This window comes from Arthrobotrys flagrans (genome assembly GCF_004000055.1).
Source record: "Arthrobotrys flagrans strain CBS H-5679 chromosome Unknown unitig_15, whole genome shotgun sequence".
Classification (NCBI taxonomy): Eukaryota; Fungi; Ascomycota; class Orbiliomycetes; order Orbiliales; family Orbiliaceae; genus Arthrobotrys; species Arthrobotrys flagrans.
The window spans coordinates 1,025,854-1,047,428 of record NW_027137545.1 but is presented as its reverse complement, the minus strand read 5'-3'; the positions used below and the strand labels follow the sequence as shown (position 1 = coordinate 1,047,428).

Sequence of the window (21,575 nt, the reverse complement as noted above, 5' to 3'; positions counted from 1 at the left end):
CAAAAGTGCATTCCCTGTGCACAAGGCCGTCTTGACGAACCCCCGTTTGCGTAAAGTCCCACAGCTGCCCAAGAAATTGCAAAGACAACGGTTCCGTGGAGACGCAATTGCGCCAGAGAAATCTTGATTCGCATACAGAAGCCTGATCGAGGGTACCACAAAACCTACTTATGCAGCTGTCAATTACTGTCCCTTTTATGCATAAAGTTGGCTTGCGAGTTGGGCAAAGTAGCCGACGGAATACAGCTTACCCCGAAAAACGTGTGCCGCAAAATCAAAGAAGCTAGTATTCGAGTTCTTGGAAGCCGTGAATACGAGCCACATTTTCCCTCTATCGACATCTCCACTCTATTTCGTCATGCCTCTGCGTGATTGGCTGAGCTTCTATCGTTTTGACATTAATGCTCGCTATCTATGATGTCTGCGGCGTTCGAAAACCTGACTAGCTCATGCCTTACAAGGCTTTTTGAGAGTTTCCCTCCTTGCCACCTTTGTGGAGGGTGGCCTAGCCGAAGTTGGCGCCGCACCAACCTTTTTTTGCCCACGAGCGAGCATGCAACCTTTTGGAAATTGGCCAGGACGTGGTCCAGGGTACTGGAGCCAATCATTCTGGTTGACGGAAGGGCAGGTTTATGTCGTACGAAGAGGCAATCTGACTGGAGGCAACTTATCGTGAAGAATTTTCCGCAGGAGTAATAAACTGGCCTGATAAACTGAAGAATAGCATGTAAATATCGACATATATCTTAAAGAATGCTAGTCTAGTAACCTTGATTTTTCAACTGATTTCTCAGACTTGAAGTTGCATGAACGTATAGTTTCAACGAGCTTCTGGGATTGTTGAAATAGAAGTTATCGGTGCCAATTCTGGCTCCCCCCCAAATTCGACGATATACTGCGTTTAGGACCGGAGTTCTGTAGACGAGGTTGAAGACCCACACTTCCTTACCAATCAGTTATCAGGACCGACGGTCTTGACACTTCCTTTCAGCCGCTACATTCCTTCGAAACCCCGTAGATACTTGAATTCCTGATTCGTATGTCGGTTTTGGTAGCTGACCGAATTGTTTTCCAATCGAAGCTCCTTAATCTCAGCACGAATCTCGTCAGGCCCAGTCAGCCACCAAGCAAATTTCAGCCCGTTCCTTTATAATACTTGTGTAAGGCTCTCCTGGTAGGCAATTTCCCAGCTGACGGGACCACCGGAGGCCAAATAATTCTCCCTGGCACGCGTGTTGTAGTATATATTTCTCTTCGGGTCCATCCACCTCCTCTGTGACTTTTAGGATAGAAAATTTCCATTCCCCTTCCTGTCCAATATACCTACATTGTCGACACCGAATTCACGAATAGTAACTGTTAATTAACCCGACCAACAAGACGAATAGCCAATGGGAATAAGTTTTTCGACGTGTAACATGGGATAGACATTACCTCGACACGGCTGCCATCAGAGTTTAAGTTCCTCGACTACCTACTAACATACTATCGGTCGCATTCACGGTCGTCTGCATCATGTAACGCTCACCCTGCACGGCCTTGTTGCCACGGCTTACGGAAGGAAAACGAAAACACCAGCGAGCCGTCCTGATACCAGTATCTCGAGGAGCCTCTGGAAACGTTAGGATTGTTGGTGCCTACTAATTAGTAAAGGAGATATCCTAGATGCCTTACATCACCCTCGAGGCCGGTTTCCTGTTCAGGCTTTGTAGTAGCTTTCGGAAAACTTTTCATCGATTAAGGCGATATCGAAACTTGGAACCGATAATTTACACGAAACTTCGACACTGGTGCCTTTTGTTCCTTACTGGAGTGCCAGGTTTCGCTCTATTGGTCTGACTGGCTGGCTTTATTCTTCCATACTTAAAACTGCAATGCACTATAATACCAACTACTAACCCTGGTGCCACGAACGAGTTATCCGGACGTGTGACTCGTACAGGAACAAGCCGTTTTCCCTTCGCATTCCAACTGGTTCTGCAGAATCGCTCGGACCATCCAACAGTTCACTACCTGCTAGCTCAATTGAACAAGCTTCACCACAGACCATTGCGTCCCCGCATCAAGCTATAACATCGACCTTTCCAACATAGTCGCAAGTACCCTTGTCCTTGAAACCTGGTAAAAACGGTGGACGGAACTTCCCAGGCCGTCCAAAAGTTATCCAACAACGCAGCTGCCAAATATCCAACATAACAAGTTGGACCAGTCAGTCACAAAGCAAAAATTCAACATTCCAAGATATTTACTTTTCCCACCAAGTCCGCCGTTTCACACCCTATATGCACGTTGCGCACTTTGAGAGCTCCATTTTTTCCATGTCATCAAATCAAAAACAAGTGGGATAACATGACTACTTTGGGTATCAATTCCGGAAAGTTTCGATCGGGAGCTGTTTAAGACACCACACCGGCTATATACTATCAAACCATTGGTCCTCAAAACGCTATTGCAGAAGACATATTACTCAATCGAAATATATTCGAATGCATCTACATCTCTATCTATCAAGATCCACGCCAGAAAAAAACCCCCTGCCCGCCCTACCAAAAGACAAACCAAGATTTCTATTCACACAGGATCACCCTTCGGGACAGCCGGAAACGACAAGGGATTCTTCAGCCGTTCCATATTTCTTTTGGCAATCTGCTTCTCGCGGTACTTTTGTTGTCGAATGTTGAAAAAGTTACTGCAAGGGTGTGGAGAAGAGAATTAACCACGTCAGTCGACAATACCTTCTTGTTTTTTGTTTGAGTTTCTTTACTCTGCATATTCCTTCCGGTTGGAATGGTATGAGGAAAGAAATAAAAACTGGGAAGATGAATAACATGGTCAAGTTTCCCCACTTTTGTTGAGTGGATATAGCTAAACCAATGATGGTTTTTATGCATCGTGGAGACGTTCAAATGTGCAGCTGACCAACCCAGCTTTGGTCAAATTGCGAGATGGGATGGGACAATGATTACAAACGTACCGGTGCAGATTATACTCGCTGAACGAGGGCGCTTCAACAGCTTGTTCGGTTTTCGCCTTCTCGGCCTCCTCGACTTTAAGCTTATCCGCTTCCTCGTCTTTGGCTTTGGGCTTTTCTTTCTCTCTCTTATCCTTATCCTTGTCCTTACCCTCCTTCTTTTCTTCTTTCCGTTTTTGCTTCTCTTCGAATTCTTGTTTTAGCTTCTCAAGCTCTTTATCCATCTCCTCTTTCTTCCTCTTCTCGGCTTCAGCTGCTTCATCGACTACTGCTGTTGCGAAGCCTCGGTCGTTTAAGTGGCTTGGGCAAATGTAAAAGAAGTCCTAAACACTGGCTCTATCAGTCAGAGCTAACGTAGGGTCCGAATTGAAGCGGTCTTCAAAGAGCTAGACTCTCGCATAGAGGGATAAGCTATGTTCGACTATAGGCTTGGCGACATGGGGATTAAAGATATCACAATGGGAAAATAGGGCTGAGAACATCTAACGGCTGAAAAGAAAACCAAACGGCAAGCGGCAATTACGGGATAAACACAGCAAGGGGAAGAAAGTCTAGGGAAGAAGGCGTAGAAGGGCGGGTTGGAATGCTGGGTGGTTTTTGGAATATGGCAAAGCGTTTACCTTCTGACATGATGTTATGAGTACTGAGGTTGACGGCCTGAAGCATATCATGCAAGGTTTGGACGACGCCTCTGCAACCTTTCGATGAATGTACACGTTTTGGAACGGTAGCGCCATCTTCCTTCCCTCCCTTCTGCAAGCTCCTGCGCTGGGGCGGATCTATTTTTTTCCTTTTCGCAATTTAAAATCCGATTGCGATGAACCCGTCTATTTGCCACCAAAAGACCCAGCTTTTTTGATAATGAGATGGATGGATTTGCGAAACGGATCGGTGGGTTTAAAGAAAAATGTAATCTTGTTGGTCTCCTGGCGAGGCTGAAATTAGCGAGTGGGGAAGCTTATTCGGGGCGTGCGGTTGTCCTTTAACCAATGACGGCGCAGCCAGCGTCACAGAAAAGAGCAATCCAGAAAATCCACGGGCAAGCGAAGTGACCTGACATACATGTTCCCAGGGAAATATTTTCTATATTGGGCAAAGCTAGGACGGCGAGTGAGTTTTCCGGATGAAAGATATCCGTTTGAACTCTATGGTAGGTATCTCCAGTGGCGGTTGTGCTACTAAGCTAGCCTTTGCCTAACATTTAAAACCTTTCGTAAAATCCGCTCTAAAACAGATGTCTCATATCAGCAATGTTAGCTTGAAACCTTAGAACTTTCGTTTTGGAATTCTCAAGTAATAAGTGTGTAATAGCCCCGGATCGGTGCTCAACATAGATGGGCTCGAACCCTGCAAGGCTGGAGCTTGAGGGATCAAAGCTACATGTCACCCGGGGCCAGAAATGGCATGCAGCGGCACACATTCTCGCCTTGTATTTCCACTTTGGGCTTTCGTTTGACATGTACCCAAGATATCAATAGTCCTATACGAGAGCTCTGGTCCATATTTCATAGCTCATCATCTCGAGATCGTAGAATAAACTCCGATTAGTACACAAGGGCAAAACAAAAAAAAAGAGCGCTAGAGCTCGCCAGTAAGCTGACACCCCGCCCGAATGCGAAAGACCGACTGCCGAAGATGCGTGAGCGCTTCTCGAGATAGAAGTGGGCCGGGAACTGGAATTGATCCTGGTTGATGAATGAATGCTTCCCTTAACGTTAAAGCATGATGTCAGGGTGTAATGCTGAGGGTTTATGTCGCATGACTGTAAAGATATGAATAGAAATAGGTCGGAGGGCCTGAATGGGAATTTACCCTTGTCTGAATCCACCAATGGCAAGAATCAGCGGTTGATCCTCCACCTTTCCAACGTCCCTCTTCCGAAAAACAACACAATTACCCATATACACCCCGCCATTTTACCACATTCTTCCGGGCTCCGATCCGGTGTTCTTTCGTCTTGAAGATATGCAAGCAGCGTCTCGTCGCCTCTGCACAACATTGATATCTCCAATTCGGTCGAATCGTTTGATCTTACCTTCTTTGATAACCAATCAACAATCTCCTGTTAGAAGTATTTTACAGTCTTCGAAAACTTGGCGCACCATGGCAACTTCGTTGGCATCCCAGAACGAATGGCTCGTCATTCTTCCGGATAAGCCAGGCGCCGTTGAGCGTAGGCTTGCAGTTCGCGCGTAAGTACAATTCATATTCACTCCATTGGTACCCTTTTTGCATAAATGGCTGGTGATATAACTTCCGGAGACCCTTTTGTGAATATGCAGAGAGCATCTTAAAGTTGCCAACGAACGTGCGGCCAATGGGATCATCAACTTTGGTGGGGTGATGTTAGATGAACACATCAAAGAAGGAGAAGTCCCGAAGTTCAAGGGATCTGTCATGTTAATCTCCGTCGAAACCAAGGAGGAGGTCCTGGAGATTATCAAAAGCGACAAGTATGTCGAGAATGACGTCTGGGATTTGGAGAAGGTGAGAAGAACCCGAGTTTACTATCTACAAGAGTCTTGGATTTTGACTTATTATATGAAATTGCAGGTTGAAATTATCCCGGTGAGCCTAGTATCATTTTTTCTAGCTATAAAGTATCTGGATTCTAACCCTATGATTTTAGTTCAAATCCGCACTTCGAAAAGCTTTGTAAAGTCCTGTTATAGAGAATAATCGAGAAGGCCTATTGCTGCTTGCCTATGCTCGCTCAATTCGAGTAGTGTGGCTGCGAGTTTTGTTGAGGGCTATGGGGGATGAATATTAAAGTTCAATGAAATAACTAATATATATTGGTCGTACACATTCGTGAATACACAATCTTCTAGAATATACCTAGTCCCGTCGATGAAAATTCGGCATAGAGTAAAACAGCAGGCGCAACAATGTAATTTCAGACACTATCAATCATTAACTTGGGGCCCTAGTGTAGCCGTAGACTTCAATAATGCCCTCGCTCACAGTGGAAAATGCGTAGGACGGGACAGTAGTGATATCGGGCAGTAGCAGGAGGATAATATAATATGAGTGCCCATCGATACGTGTACTCCAAGCTATCTCGAAATATTTCGCTGCCGTTCTAACTACTCTCATGCATGATGATAAAGGTTCGCTCGGTCTTTCCTTCCATTTCGAATTGATTTTGTCCGGACAGGCATAGGCGCAGCCGACGGTATCGCTTAATATTACGTATCTACTTGGAAAACCGGTACCGGTGTTTGTAGTACACCGATAGTCATAAAAAGGTTACATGGCGGTCATGGCTAAAGTATAAAATAGAAAATCAGACTTTAACATAGAGGTCACAAGTGAAGAGGAGGCACCCAAGATGTAGTAGTGGCATCCCCGAATTTATCTCGTACCCAGACCTGGTTCCCAGAATATGCATCGACAGAAAATTAGAGCATCCGCAGCTCGAACGTTCTTATGGAAGTAGTCCCCGGTTTGGAACTAACGGACCCCATGCAGCTTGGACAAGCGTTAAATACGCTATTTCTCGTGGTATAGAGGGAACTCCGAGAAACATGCAACCGATGGGCACGATTTCAAGCCATGTAGAAGGGATTACGTCCTCATAACGATGCTGCTATGGGAGAATTAGTTGACAGGCTGGCTAGTGATCTGAAAAGTGCTGCCAGACAGAAGCTGCTAGTATTCGGCGTTATCACTAATCTCATGCTTGGCCGCTAGGCTATAAGCTTACCCCCCGAGGGTTCATGGATCGAAGTTCACTTAATCTATGAAATTCTGATTAGAAATTCGGACAAAAATATTCCAAGTCTCCTTCTAGACTTGGCTACAGATTCTTGCTAACCCGTGGAAGGTTCCTACGGAAGTTGAGGTAATAGGTTCGTATATCGTAAATGCCACGGTAGTAAGATTTAGAGAATCGGTTCTATAAATTGGATTGTGTGCTAATGATAACTATTAACTTACGTAGATTGACGACAGGATATGCAGATCTGGCATCATAGATTACAGAATAGTGTTGCGAAGACGTTGTATTTCGAGACCCACGATTTCCAACACAACGCGAATCGGATCAGATCCTCCACCAAAATTTAAGGCGGTGGCTTGCCATTGCGACAGTTCAAGTTCCCCCTCCACAGAAAGATTAAATAGCCGGAGAAATTGTTTCCGTGCTCCGACATCTTATATCGAGCCTACCCCTCTCGGATATCACATCTACTATCGCTTTCCGATCTTCCTCATCCTCCAGACTTTTAACCATGGCGACGGAACAATAGTAAGTCCGCGCTCGTATACTCATTGCGTATCTTGAAAATTCATTTCATTGTTGTATTCGAATCGGAGCGAGGCAACGGCAAGATATACCCGTAGCGGTTATGGTGGCTCCGAATCTCTTATATGCGAGACGGATACATACAGAAGAGAAGCCAATGTTAACATCTTATAGAAACCGGCCGTTACATAACAATACAATTCCTTTGAGTTCCTAACTTAGCACTTGTACTTGTTGCCCAACTACTTTACGTTCAAAGCCCTTTTATATATTTTCATGGATTCCGCTTCTGGCTTATAGCATATATTGGAGAACTTGTTTTGCATGTACAGTATCGATGTTTAAGTATTTAGCTAGAGATGGGCCTCTAACTTCCCTTCCCGCCCACAGCTTCATCATAGTCCCCGACCTCCCCTCCGCCCCCCGCCTCGCCGTCCGTCCAAAACATTTTGCAAAAATCTCCCAGGAATCCCCGACGTCCCTCCCACGCACTCTTTTCGGCGGCGCATACCTCTCTTCCCAACCGACGCCCGAAGCCACCTCAACTCCTGAGAAATGGCCATTCGCAGGCTCATCATTAGTTCTTGAGCTCCCCGCCGGAAGTGGCGAGGGAGCTGTGAAAGAATGGTTAAAGAATGATCCTTATTCTACGGGTGGAGTGTGGGATTGGGAAAATGCTAGGATTTTTAAGTTTAAGGCTGGGGTGTCGAATGTTAAGGAGTTGAGTACGGGAGGTGCTGCAGCTGTTGCTACTGCTTCTGGCGATGGGGAGACCGAAGCTTAAGGGAAACTGGAAACATAACAAAGAGTTGATCTGCGGTGAAGGAGATAGTATATAGTATACCTAAGTGGGGAAAACCAGGTATTTATGTATGCACATCCTTTTGTATAGTCCATAATATAGCATTATTATCTGTCTGTCATTATCTCCTCCTCCGATCTCCTTTCATTTCATTCATCATATCCCTTTCTTTCTTTCTTTTTTAATGTTCATCTTTCATCATCATCTCGAAATAAACGTTCCGGGGGTATCATACATGTTTCTTATATCAACCAAAGAAAACAAAGGGAAAGAACACCGAATATTAAACCTAAATCAAAACATTACAATAGAAGAGAAAAAGAATGAGAGAGTGTGTGCGTGTGAGAGAGTACATCTGCCGAAGGTTCACAGATGAAAAATCACTTGTGTGAAAGGTGAGGGCGGGAAATATAAATACAGAGAAGCCAAGTGGTTAAGTGTAGGGAACCCGACGGATTGTGTAGTATTCTGCCGAAGTTATGTGTATGGGGATTTTATGATCACAGATCACCGAAGAAAAAAAAAAGATATAAAAAAAAAGACAAGGAAAGGAGTCGTGGGCAGGGATCGCAAATTCATTGGTGTACCTTAATCTGTTTTCCAATGACTTGTCAAAGTAGTACCATCTTCATCGTCTGCCTGTGCTTGACAGAGTTCGAAGGAATATAATGCGACTACAAAATACGTGTCAGAAACTTTGTGCTACAAACGTTGCTCCTGCGGGGAAAAACTTACGTGTAGTTAGGACGTTTACCCATCGCCATATCTCAGCCCCCAGCGGTGTCCAGATCAACATATTGATCCATCCCATCTTTCCGACAGCCACGCCCAGCTCTCCACCCCTCATCGCCTCAAAGTGCATCATTAACAAGTTTGTATAAACCGTTATCATAGCAACGGGGCTAAAACTTCTGATGAAAGTCAGAAACCGTGTGGCGCCACCTGATCCAGGGTCATCTTCATTTTCGTCTTCCATGCTTAGGCTTTTGCCTTCCCGAACGGCAGGTATAATCTTTGTGCTCGCGTTAAGAACGAAAAGTCTGTACGCCAGGGAAACCAGCACGGAGGGTGGGATTGTGTCCAAAGCCGAACGGATGAAAATGAAAGCTGAGGTGATCGCAAGGGGTAGGGCTTGGAGGAGAGATTCTGATATGTTGGAGACGGACGATGTTATGAAAGGCGGAAGGGGGGGAAAGTCAGGTTTCTCCGAGATTTCTGGGGGGTTATTTGGTTTGTAGTCTGTGAAGATCTGGTACATGCACAAGACGACATATGAAAACTATATACTGTTAGTAATATGCACTTAGATCGAAGGGGTATGGCGACATACTAGAAGGGAGCTTTCGATGGAACTCCCTCTACCGCTAGCGATGCCGTAGCCGCAGAGAAAGAGTGAGCTCGTGACCGCTACACCTATTAGAGTGGCGTCGATGGTGGAGATGTCTGGGAAGGTATATATCCGGTATATGAAGTAGAAAGCGGACGTAATGATGGAGCCGGAGGCCACCAGTAGAACAATCTAGTAGAATATTAGCTTCAGTTCTTATATTAACAATAATATAGGACAAACATACGTTCCAAGTGTCGGATTTCTTGCGGTGAACCAGCCAGCGGCCGATCTGACCGACAGACTGGATGACTAGAAGGGTGCAGAACCCCTCAACCAGTTGAAATATAGGTGTGAATATCGTAAGGAAGGTATTCCAGGGGACGATAGTGAGTCTATCCCATAATATCGGATCCTCGCCACCAACGGGCTCCGGTTCATCTGCTATAAACCCAATAACCCTTCGGACCTTTCTAGCAGTACTATCGAAGGGAGGAGGGTCGGTTTGGAATCTGTCGAGGTTGAATATCAATAGGGCAGGTACGATGAGGTATTGTAAAGCGCCTAGGACGTATAAGAGGGGCCAAAGATGCTGTCTTCGGTTTATGGTGAGACGTAGGATGGATAGCAACCAGTAGAAGGTCGATAAGGCGAGGGAAAAGGCGAGACCACAGTCCCTGCCGCCGACATCGAAGGCAAGAGGTACCGATACTATGATCAGTAAAATGAAGCCAATACTCGATATTAATCGAGAGATAAGCTTCAAAGCGGCAAGCATTTTTTCGTTTGTTTAAGGATATGTGAACGTTGAGGAACACTTTGAGGTAACAGAATTATAGATTTCGACAGGGAAAAAAAAATTAAAAAAATTTAAATCAAGAACCAAGTCAAATCAAATCGGACGAAGACGTCGATAAAAGGACGTTAGTTCGGGGTAGAAGGTGAGGGTATCCCCCGGTAGATGGTAGCGTGAGCTACTAGTTCGGGAGGTAGTTTAAGGTGGGAAACCTGGAGGTTTGTGTGTATATCGGGATAGCGTGCAAGGGTTGATGGCAAGGATAAGGAAGACAGAGGAATGCGAAAGAGGGGTTCTCGAGACAGACGAGGGCGTGGTATGAGGTGGCAGAGGTTTTTAGTAAGGTGGTGACTGCTCAAGCCGTTCCGAGAAGTCGCACGTGAACGTCTTGATCGATGGCGATAGTTTGTGTGTAGTCAGAACGTGAGTTTGAACCTAGGCTGTTGGATTGTTGGCAGTTGTTGTTATTCTATAGAGCGGCTATGGGAGGAGAGGAGGGGGAGAGTCGGAATGATACATGGATATCAACAGCATGGGTCGTGATGTCGATGGGCGGTGATGGTGGCGAGCGATGATGATGTAGAGTTGAAGTGTTGAAGTGAGGTTGAGTGGAAGATGGGATGCCGGTCAGTCTCTACGTCGATGTTTTTAGATGACGGACAGCTGCGCCAAGCAAAAAGGGAAGACCAACGAATTCGCTCGCTCTTTTTTCGACAATACTTCTTAATACCGACTTCACATGCCTACAACATACGTCTTGATATAATCATCATGCACTTAGTTTAGGTATAAGGCTATCAGAGGGAACCATTGGTGGGGTTTGTGCCGTTAGCGCAAAAAATTGTGAAAGCAAAGCGTGCATGTGCATATTCAAGATATCACACTCGCACTGCACCGTGCTTGGCTTAGTCAGGCAGGGATTACAGAGTCTACCAGAAGGTGCAAGGTGCCGGACAACACAAACGAACGGATCTAATCTGATATGATAAAGAATCTAATTTGATCAGATCTCTTCTCGATCTGAAGGTAATAGATGCTTGGCCCTTCATCAAGCCACCAACTTAAGTCTGCCACACTTGGTGGTAGTGGTACCTGCTTCGTCAGGTGAGAGAAAATCGATCAGCCAGACATGGTAATAACTGTGGCTCGCAACAAGGTTAATGTTCACAGCCGTCTTGTGGCGGACATAAATACCACAACAACACAGGCATCAAAATCGCTCCTGTTGATATTAATATAGGTCGAACTCGTAGGCGCTGGTGTCTATTTTGTTGGTAGACCAGAGCTTTCGAGAGAAAAGAATATATATTTAGTTGAAGGTTGACCTTAAATGAGCGGATGGACTAGAGTAGCACTGGGATCTCGAGACTATATCCCGGACTAAATGTATAATTTGATAGGGGTGGTGTAGCATGTAGTCTGATAACCAATTGGCAACAGCAATACTAAACCCGCCACTACGGGCGACTCTTCAATGATAAATCTTTCGCCTCTTTAGAAGCTGGTTTGTGATCCTTTGTGACGTCTGGGTACGAGACCGTGACGATAGAACTTACCTAATGAGTACCAAATATAAATTTCGTTTACATCCAAGGCTGTGTTCAATCTGAATTCCGGATAATATTACCAAGTTACCTAGGCAATTAATGATATTCGAACACTGAATCGAATACACTGCATGCACATGCGGCGAGTTCGAGTACGCAAATGGCACAGGAGGGGCTCACGGGACCGTTTGTCTTGCATCCATGAAGGCGATATCTGCATTGCAAGGGGGACCCTGGAGCCTCGACCTCACAAATTCGAATTTGGAAGGGCGCAGCACTCCTGATATATATAGATGTAGGTGCAAATATCAATAATATCTGTAAATGATAGAGTCTCCCCGCTCTAACTTCTCTGCAGGCTTTCTCGAGCGTGCTTTGGACCCTTGAGATGCAAGGCTGATGATATGCAACTGCAGGTGACCTGAGCTCGAGATATGCGTGATACCTAATGCAAGAGCCATTACAGATCATAGAAGTAATAAGAACTGAGTGATGATTGGCTTTGACATTTACTAAATTTAATTATTTCGTTAAACGAGAAAATCAAAGAATTGTAAAAACAAGCGGTATACAAGTACAGGAAGAGAATATATCGAATTCGTAGTGAGTTCTCCTAGGATCCCATACATATACTATACGGTCGATAAGCCACAGATCGGATTTCGATGTTTCGATGCATCTCATCCGGGCCTAGTCAAAAAACACTCCTGTTATTTCATAGGACACGTGGGTATTTTTCTTGTGGGGACTATAGAATTGACATTCCATTGTAGATTCACCCCGCTGAAGTACTAACTACTTACTTACCTAAGAAATAATAACATAATCATGTTTATATCATAACATCTTAATTTAAGAGGTTGTTGCATATTTTAAGGAAATGCGCAGAACATATTTGCAGAGTGAGTGTTGCGCCCGCTCGAGGTACTTTAAGTACTTACTTTTTAAACCTGTAACAAGACAGGTCAGAAATCGAACATGATTGCGGGAAATAGAAAAATAGAGTTTAACTACGGCAACAAAGGCAGATCAAGGTAACATAGGACCATCCATAGTCCCCCAGGCGAACAAAAAAGGGAAAGCTACGAAGACTCCAGAGTATACGAGTATCAGGGTATCCGTCCATATCTGGTTGGGATGTGTTGGGGTTGTTTTTGTGTATGCGTTGATTACATAAGCCGAGGCTCTGTCCAACGCCATTCCCGATTCAGCCAATTCAGAATCCTGCGCAACATCGATTTTCTCTGTTTCTTCTGCAAAATATATGTAAACACAACATCCCTACTTCACCAACCAATCAAACCATCATCATCATCATCATCCGATACCATCGCCATACCACTCCGTTATATACGCCCTTCCAAAGCACTTCAGTTATCCTTACCTCCTTGCCATACCTCCTTGCTTACCTCCTTAGTTTTAAGTAGGCACTTAGGTGTCCTACTCTACTAGCTAGCTTTTTTTTTTCTACAGCTGTCGCGTTATTTCGGCCGATACATCTCCCTCACTCGCCTGGCAAAGGTCAAGGTACTCGATGCTTCTTCCTATTCGCCATGCTGCGAAGTTCAAAGGTCAAGATCACCTGCTTCTACTGCAACCAGCCTTCCTACATCCCCAGGACAGGTAATGGCTCTCTTCGCGAGTTCGACTGTCCCCGTTGCTATTCAACCAACAAATTCGATGAGAACGGTCAAATCCTCGACTACCATCCGGACGTTGAACAACCCTTCGTCAAATTCGCTCGTGACAATGCTTCTCCTAAAAGTAAAGCCCATCGCCACGTTTCCGTCCTCTGCAGATCCTGCGAAAACAATCACTCGATCATCGTCGAGCAGCTGGCAAACTACCTCCCCGAAGAAACCGACCCAAACTACGAGTATCTTGCCGAACACATCGACGACTTTAGACGCCAGCTTGAGGAGAAATACCCACCCGTCTGCGACACCTGCGCTCCCAAGGTCAACAGTGTAATCAAGGATATTAGATATAATGTCATCTCTAAAGGGATGGCAAGGGTACTCGTAAACACCGAGAAAAGAATCCATTCAAACCAGATCGCCCCGCCTAGGACATTTCCTCGGATGATGCTAGGAAACTTCATGGTGTTGGGTTGGTTCGCCTGGGGTGCTGCATACTGGGCCTCCATCGCTCTGCTCATGTTTTGGCAGTTCACGATTTCCATATTCGCTCTACACACCTCGAAGGATGGATCCACTGATCCTAGATGGCAGTCTTGTATAACCGAGACTTGGCAGAAAGGAAACCTCAGTAGCACCTGCTACGACGTCAGTTCAAAATGGGTCAACATTATCTTTCCGTGGGCTCTACTGCTCTCATTCTACGACTACAAGTGGTTGGAGGTTCGCCGTCGACCCGGGTCCTACGTCGAGGACAGGCTTCCATACATGGCCTGTCAGGCTGTCGTCTCGGTGTTCATCGGCCTTAGCTGGTGGTATCTCAGGCCTGGTGGCGCTTTCAAAGAAGAGAGAAAAATAATGATTCTAAGCCACGCATCTCTTCTCATAGAAGCCCTCGTTCTCTGGATAGCATTTACCTCTCTCAAAGTCACGAGGCCCGTCTATACCATATCCTTGAATGATTCAGAGCGATCCAAACCCACCAGCCACTTACCCCCCTTGCTAGTGAAGTCTTCGTCATCCCTATCAAACTCGGGCGGGATGACTTTCCGACCCACGGGGCCTTCGATAAACGAACATCTAAACGCCCCAAGAACGCCGCCATCAGTTAAAGCCAAGCAGCCGTACATTAACTCCGCCAAAAGACAGCAGCCTACCCCGAAATACACAATAGAACCCTACCAACCGCCCTTACCCTTCCAATCCAGATATGCGACCCCTGCACCCGCTCTGCCTCCCCCCTCCACTCATACTACCCCGGGACTACCGGACCCGGATGCAATGGACTGGAACCCTAGCTTCAACGAAAACGATGCCCAAGACCCGTTCAACCCCATGGGGTCGTTCTCCGAGCACCGACCTAGCTCTCCTCTTGGTTTCTTCAGCAATTTTGACGAAACCGATGATGAGGATGCTAAAACCGAAATCATGGACTCTCCTGCAAAGCCAATTAGAAGGCCGATGAAAGGGAAGACTCTGATGGTTGATGGGATGCTTGAAAAACAAACAGGATTGGAGAGTCTATTCGAGGTGGCGGCCAAACTCGACGAGGCGAAGCCCCTCAATCAGCCTGGTATTCTCAAGAAACGCGCCCACCGGGTGGGTCAAGAAGCTGCCCGGTTATTGGTCGTATGTTCTGGGTTGTTCGTACTCGTGTCCTCCGATGATATTACTGCATGTGCCGGCCTAGTGCTCGCGCTGGTGTTCGGAACCGGCTGGAGATTCGTCAGGGTGGCATTCAGATCCGGGAATAGTATCCAAGGTCTTGGAGATAGGTGGAAGCGCAAGCTGACTATCCTGATGTGCCTCTTCGAGGCATGCGCAGGTGGCGTCGTCGCCATAGAACTGCTGGGTTTTCGGGTGCTTCCGCGGCTAACCGGCCTCGAGTCTATAAACTCTTCCCAACCGCTGCTGCCGATCGATACGACGCCGACAGATACCGCGGTTCCCTTTACCACGGCAGTCTCTCTCGATATTTCAGCACCAGGGAAAGTCCCTCTGGTCCATGATGCTCGTACCCATCTGATGCAGCTTATCATCAGAATACTCTTCTTCTCCGTAGCTGCTCATCAAACGTGGGATTTTGCTCGCGTGTTTGCATACAAGGGAACCCATGTTCCGGTTGCTGCGATGGAAGAGGGGTACCCGGATACCAAACCAACACTCAAGCGTAGGGATTCAAGGGAATTCGTACTAAACAAGCCCATCAACAACTTTGGTGGGCCTCTGAATAGAGTCCAAAGCCCTGCAGTTCCCATGCAGGCACCTCCTCCCCCGCCCCCGACGACGACGACAACCGGCTTCGGCGGATTATCATTCGGCGGTCCTAGTGGGGCCACTTTGACCCATCGAAGCAATTTCTCTTCATGGGGGAAGCGCGAACCAGACGTTGGGATCCAGCGACCGACGCCCCAGCGGTTTGGGGCGACGACGACGAGGTCGATGAAGGTGCCGCCTCCGGGTATGGATACTGCTCCTAACCCGTGGACACAGGCAGGCTTTTCTCAGACGCCGTTCCAACAGCCGAGGGGGAACAGAAACTGAGGATAATTTCCCATTGTTTAGACTTAAAATGCGACGGTTCATATTTCTTTTTGGTTCTTATTACGCGACGATTGCCCTCTTACGACGTCTATCTACTCCCCGAGTCCGTCCTTTTTTTTCACAATGTTTTTTATATCATAGCCAGGCCAGGTCTTTTTTTGCTTTGCATCATGAGAGAGCGTTCGGCGTTTAGTTTCTGTTATTTCTGTTATCCCGAAATCCGGATTCTCTGTATATTATTTTAGAATGATGGCGTCCTGTTCATAGATAGATGACTTCCGCTCCTTCAATTCGTTTCTTTCTCTCAAAACTATCTTCCAACTTTTTCCGTTATATCGTGTTGTCTTCCGTGATATTTTCTTTCCCATCCAAACCAAGGTTCCCTCCAACCACAACGTTAGCTAGCTCGATAGAAACCTGTCTCACCCCGCCATGCAGTCCATCCTGCAGCATCGTCATCCTCATCCTCATCCTTACGTCTGCACCCATCCGGGCTACTCTCGCTTCCTCTCTCCCAAATCTTCGTCCCCAATCCTTGATCTTCTCCTTCCACCGCGTTTAACCTCCCATCTAAAGGGTATCGCCGGCACCATGGCCCTCACCCCGCCCCCGCCTCCTCCTCCCCCAAATACTCCGAATGACAATTCGTTGTATGGAAAGCTAAAGACCTATTCATCGCTTTGGTGTCGTATGTTTTCCGCTCCTTCTCTTTTACAATTGAAGAAAGAAAGACACAAACAGCTACACCGCCGATCGAATTGAGAATAGTAACATAAAGTGTAATTACCCACAGGAACCCCAACGGCCGGTGCAGTCACAGCATTAACAACATCTTATCTCTACCCCTTCGCCCGTCTGACCCGTCTCGAAACACCACTAGTCTACCCTCGTCCCTTCCCACTTCCATTCTTCTCGGCGATCTTTGCATTCAGCTCGTACATGTCCTACGTAGGATACGGGCGCGACAGTGCCGGCGTCTTGAGCGCTTGGAGTATGGTATACATTCTCATGAACGTCCGGGGCAAGAATTCAAAGAATGGGACTATGGCGGTTGGGAGACCCGGTGGAGGGATGAGAATCTTTGCGCTGGGGGTTATGGGGTGGAATGCCATCGCCGGGACTGGGGTGTTTTTGTTAGGGTGGGGGCATGGAAGAGGGGGTGGAGGGTGGAGGATGGCGATGCCGGAAGCGGAGGCGACGGTTTAGGATGCTGTGCCTTTGGATATGTTGGTTTGAAGGAAGAGGGAGGGGTGTATATATTGATTAGCTCGACTTCATGGGCGTTAGATGGTTGGGAGTTACGGGATTGGTTTTTTTTTTTTTCCCTTTAAACTTTGTTTTGTATGATACTTGAGAACGGGCGCAAAAGCGACAAGATACTTGATTCCAACGGACAAATAATGTTATAAATATCAAATACACAAATCCTGCGCGATCCAAACACCGGGGTTTATACTCTACTCTACTATTCTCTACCTTTCCTTGGTCTTATCCACCCCTTTCAAGACTTCGACATCCGTATCCGCCAACCGCCATAAGTACCAGCTCAACAAACTTCTATAAGGACTATACACCTCCGCCAACTTGATCATCTCCTCCTCAGCCATATACTTCCACTTCCCAGCCTTCCCCGGTTTCGAAAACTTCAATTTATTAACATCTCTCCCCGCCAGAATCGCCATCCCACGTTGAATCCCCAAATCACCCGTCGCGAAGACATCCGTCCGTTTCAACGCAAACAACAGAAACATTTGTATGGACCATAACCCCAACCCTCTAACTTTTATCAACTTCTCAGTAACAATTTCATCAGACGATTCTAACAAAAGTTCATTCGTAAGGTCTCCTGAAACGAATAATTCGGCGAGACCAGTGATGTATTCTGCTTTTCGTTGTGATAGGCCGGCGGTTCGTAGTGTTGCTATGTCCTTTGTTAGGATTTCGGAGGGTGTGGGGAATGTATTCGTGGAGTTGAAGAGGGTTATGAAACGCGATTTTATGGATGCAGCGGCGGCGGAGGAGACTTGTTGGGAGATTATGCCGGAGCAGAGGGAGTGGAAGGGATTAACGGGTTCGGAGAGACCCGGGGGGGAGAAGAGGGTACAGGGGTGACGGGTGATTATTGTGGATAAAGAGGGGTTTGTGGTTAGTAGGTGGGTTATGCCTGGATGAACTTCTCCTTCTCCTGTGATCGTGGGGAGAGTGAGGATTGTGGGTTCGACTGGTGATGGGTCGTATTTGGGGGCTTGGGGCCCCGGTGGTTCCTTCCCGTCTTTGTCTTCTGCGGTCTCTTCTTCTCCTTCTTCTTCTCCTTCTTTTCCTCCGATCGAACAAGCCTTCTTGCTCTTTGAAGATGCTTTCGCTTTCGTAGAGACTTTCTTTGCAGCTACCGTCTTAGTGGTAGTCGTCTTCTTCGTAACCCCGTCCGAGGTAGTTTTAGAAGTCACCTTTGTAACTTTGCTAATGGATGCTGCAGACTTCGAGGACTTCAGCCGCATCGATATACGAGTAGATACTCGAGTCGCCTCCGCAGTAGATTTCTTATGATTACGAGAAACCATTATGAGGGTTGTCGTTATAAGCCTGAATGGGAGTCGAAAATGCAACAGTGAATGGTGTTGTGTGGCAGTTTGAACAAGAGTCCGATAAAGTGCCGTAGTTTATTGCTGGGAGTCTCTGTAGTGATAACCAAGTACTTGCTTCTCTAATTCTTAATGTCTTTACCTCGGATATTATGAGCAAAGATGTAAGAAAGAAGGGAGCAGTTGACTGTGGTCGAGTTAAGGAGAGGAACGGGAATTAAGTCGCGGAAATGGACATAACGTTGTCCCGTGATTGGGCGAATGTTGATTACAAATCAGCCAAACAATGTTGCTATGCCGCACAATCCAACATCACAACTCAAAGAATTGACGCGGGTCGTGTGAAACAATCAAGGGAAGGGTTATACAATCCCTACGAGGGCCCTGACGGGACCCGTCTGCAATTATTCGCTGGGCTTTCCCCGGGATGTCGTGTGTCAAGCAAGCTACGCTTGGCAGATGGCCGGAATGAGGCTAGAGAAAGCCCTGACCTTCGGTGCCATTCTGCGGAGTTGTGCTTCAGTAGCGACTCGAGTACCCGGATAGTTTAATATTCTACACCGAGTCTCTTCCAAGGCCGTATTCGAATTCATGATGGTTGACACTCAATGCTTCCTCATATTATACTCGAAATGACAGCACGCGTAAAAGGAAATAGAAAGATCCGGGTTGGGAAATAACGGCTGACTGCGGCCAGTTTCATATAATCAAACATCTCACCAATTATAATGTGTATGTAGCGGGGATATTCGGCAATTGATTGAGCGAGGGGACTCTTGGATTGCTCTGGAAAGATTTCGAGATTGTGAATACTGCAGTACTCTAACAGTGGAGATTAATACCCAAATGCCATATAGATGTGACAGATACTACTAGACAACGGCGGTGACTCGGGCCTCCTCTTCTCCTACACACCCCTCATACACCTGTTCCCCTGCCTTATCAAGGACGATCTCCACCCACATCAACCCCTTCAACACCCCCTTCAAATCCCCCCACCCGCCAACCCCACAAAGTTCAAAGTTAACCTTCAACCACGGCTTCAACCATACATTATCCTCCTCTCCAAACATCGAAATCGCCCCTACCATCAATAACCACAACATAATTTCCGGCGGGAATTCCTGGGATAGATTTAGATTTACTAATGAGGATTTGTAGACTGTAGGGAGGTGGATGTATTCCAGTGTTATGCTTTGCCAACGGAGGAATATGTAGGATGAAAATGAAAGGAGGCCGAGACGGATTGCTTCGTCTATTGAATTTTGTTTGAAGGACATGGAGATGAGGCGGTACATTGTCGACGTCATTGCGTTCATCAGTGTTGATTGTGGAAGTCGACGGTCGGATTCTGCGGCTGAGTTCATTAGGTAGGAGAATCCTTTCAGAAATGTCCAGGCTTCTGCTAAAGCCGGCGTAATGTTTTCCAGGAATTTTTCGGAGACAGGGTGGGCAACCTTTGAGGTGGTAAAGTAGGGTGTGTGGTCTGGATACGGGAAGAGGGGCTCGAGGAAGGGCTGGTCGAGGAAGAAGACTGGTGTAGTACCGCACTGGAGGGCGATTCCCAAGTCGCATCTACGGAATATTCTTTTTAGAATGCTTTGTTGTAGAAAACGTTGATAGGGAAGTCATATATACCTCAGGATCTCCATGAGGAGTTTTTCATTATGCCGAAAGGAACGGATGCCGCCACGCATAACCACAATCTTACGAAGACCCTTCATATGATTTCTCGCCGTCGCCCCGTCACCCGTCATATGCGCATATAATGCTAGCGATAGCACCAAAAATAAAGTTGAATCCGAGAAAAGAAGTCCCGTATCAGGTGTTAACAATCGTTCTCGGAGCTGGCGTACCGATTGCACGAAGTAAAATGCAGCTTCCGGAAGCATAGGGCCGTATCGGCGTCCCTTCATGAGGTCAACGTAAGCATAGGCCATAAATGCAGTGGTGTTGAGGTACGCCGGGTCGACTGTTAATGCGTCCCACCATTGTCGGTCTTTGTGGTTGAATTCTATAACGGGCTCTAGCGGAAAGAGTATCTTTTTGGAAGATTTTGCGACTGTTATAATATATTAGTCAGTATCCTTTGAGGGATTCCAGGGACTTTGGGGGGGGGTATTTGTACATGTTATAATTTCACAGATTATATTTGGAGTGACAGGCGCAGCAAACTCCAAGGTTGTGAAATCACTGCCTATTCTGGCGGGTAAACTAGGACGCCCTCGGTACGACACGATAGAGCCGCGGAGGGGTAGCCAAGTATCCGGTTCATCCAATTTGGCTAATTCTTCCTCTTCATTATTTTTTGAGCTGTCTATATCCTCAGATTGCTGTTTTGGGTCCTGCGGGGCCTTTTTCTTCCTTCTGTCAGGCCTCGGACGACCCAGGTTTTTTCCGAGCATGACATGGCTGCGAATGAACTTTCGAGTGTCGGCGTCTGTTTTTGCCGTATCTGTGGAGACAATGAAGTGGATTTCGACTAAACGATTTTTTTCATATGAATCATCAGAATTCAGAATTATATTGAATTCTAGAGGGTGGAATTATATTGTATTCCCAACGAAGCTAGCTTACCAGGCTTCTTTTGACGAGCGGGTACCGGCATTTTTAGTACGTAATACAAGCAAGTTCCAAACCGCTGGATACGATAGAATAGAAAGAACTACGGGTATGCAAATGCAAATGCAAGCCCACAAACAGGGTCGTCGGAAGATACTTTACAGGCCGCTGATTACAAAACAGAAAGAACGATGGGAGGAGGAATTTGAAGAGGAAGCAGTAATTGCAACCCCTAAGCTCCGGGGAGACTGCGAGGCTTTAATATTGTATTCCCAAAGCGGCGCACAGCTCTTTGCGGAACCTCTATGGCGACAGGGGTGTCAGCCAGCAGGTTAGGGATCAGCCACGCCAAGACCATGATATTGTTTCCCCGTTTGGGAATAGTCCCAAATCTACCACACAACTCAAAAAGTAAGAAATGGCTGCGGAACTTGGATGATTATACCACAGGCTCCAATCTCCGTCGACCAAGTTAATGCCGTCGTCTGCTTTGCTGACTGTGATTACGTGTATAAATGGCGATGCTTCTGCCAATGCTCCGTTATCTCTTAGCTTTTTTCC

The 21,575-nt window shown here is 46.5% G+C and overlaps 8 protein-coding genes across 8 annotated transcripts; 4 read left to right on the top strand and 4 right to left on the bottom strand.

The window, feature by feature from the left end:
* Positions 1 to 2,571: 2,571 nt before the first annotated feature.
* DFL_000263 (uncharacterized protein) lies at positions 2,572 to 3,708 on the bottom strand (the record flags this gene model as incomplete). The annotated part of the gene is made up of 3 exons (XM_067631444.1): positions 2,572 to 2,689; positions 2,975 to 3,294; positions 3,592 to 3,708. The coding sequence occupies 3 exons, from the start codon at positions 3,706 to 3,708 to the stop codon at positions 2,572 to 2,574; spliced, it is 555 nt and encodes a 184-aa protein (XP_067494791.1).
* A 1,366-nt stretch (positions 3,709 to 5,074) lies between these two features.
* DFL_000262 (uncharacterized protein) lies at positions 5,075 to 5,630 on the top strand (the record flags this gene model as incomplete). The annotated part of the gene is made up of 4 exons (XM_067631432.1): positions 5,075 to 5,163; positions 5,254 to 5,458; positions 5,525 to 5,539; positions 5,601 to 5,630. 4 exons carry the CDS (start codon positions 5,075 to 5,077, stop codon positions 5,628 to 5,630), a joined length of 339 nt encoding a protein of 112 aa, XP_067494790.1.
* Positions 5,631 to 7,203: 1,573 nt separating this feature from the next.
* Positions 7,204 to 8,001, top strand: DFL_000261 (uncharacterized protein; the record flags this gene model as incomplete). Its single annotated transcript, XM_067631421.1, has 2 exons — positions 7,204 to 7,220; positions 7,608 to 8,001. The coding sequence occupies 2 exons, from the start codon at positions 7,204 to 7,206 to the stop codon at positions 7,999 to 8,001; spliced, it is 411 nt and encodes a 136-aa protein (XP_067494789.1).
* Positions 8,002 to 8,607: 606 nt separating this feature from the next.
* On the bottom strand, positions 8,608 to 10,124 carry DFL_000260 (uncharacterized protein; the record flags this gene model as incomplete). The annotated part of the gene is made up of 4 exons (XM_067631410.1): positions 8,608 to 8,693; positions 8,755 to 9,298; positions 9,350 to 9,538; positions 9,594 to 10,124. The coding sequence occupies 4 exons, from the start codon at positions 10,122 to 10,124 to the stop codon at positions 8,608 to 8,610; spliced, it is 1,350 nt and encodes a 449-aa protein (XP_067494788.1).
* Positions 10,125 to 13,242: 3,118 nt separating this feature from the next.
* Positions 13,243 to 15,870, top strand: DFL_000259 (uncharacterized protein; the record flags this gene model as incomplete). The annotated part of the gene is made up of 1 exon (XM_067631397.1): positions 13,243 to 15,870. The coding sequence occupies one exon, from the start codon at positions 13,243 to 13,245 to the stop codon at positions 15,868 to 15,870; it is 2,628 nt and encodes an 875-aa protein (XP_067494787.1).
* Positions 15,871 to 16,302: 432 nt separating this feature from the next.
* DFL_000258 (uncharacterized protein) lies at positions 16,303 to 17,076 on the top strand (the record flags this gene model as incomplete). Its single annotated transcript, XM_067631386.1, has 2 exons — positions 16,303 to 16,558; positions 16,664 to 17,076. 2 exons carry the CDS (start codon positions 16,303 to 16,305, stop codon positions 17,074 to 17,076), a joined length of 669 nt encoding a protein of 222 aa, XP_067494786.1.
* A 266-nt stretch (positions 17,077 to 17,342) lies between these two features.
* Positions 17,343 to 18,431, bottom strand: DFL_000257 (uncharacterized protein; the record flags this gene model as incomplete). The annotated part of the gene is made up of 1 exon (XM_067631375.1): positions 17,343 to 18,431. One exon carries the CDS (start codon positions 18,429 to 18,431, stop codon positions 17,343 to 17,345), a length of 1,089 nt encoding a protein of 362 aa, XP_067494785.1.
* An 893-nt stretch (positions 18,432 to 19,324) lies between these two features.
* DFL_000256 (uncharacterized protein) lies at positions 19,325 to 21,060 on the bottom strand (the record flags this gene model as incomplete). Its single annotated transcript, XM_067631364.1, has 4 exons — positions 19,325 to 20,027; positions 20,091 to 20,514; positions 20,581 to 20,934; positions 21,030 to 21,060. The coding sequence occupies 4 exons, from the start codon at positions 21,058 to 21,060 to the stop codon at positions 19,325 to 19,327; spliced, it is 1,512 nt and encodes a 503-aa protein (XP_067494784.1).
* Positions 21,061 to 21,575: the final 515 nt, after the last annotated feature.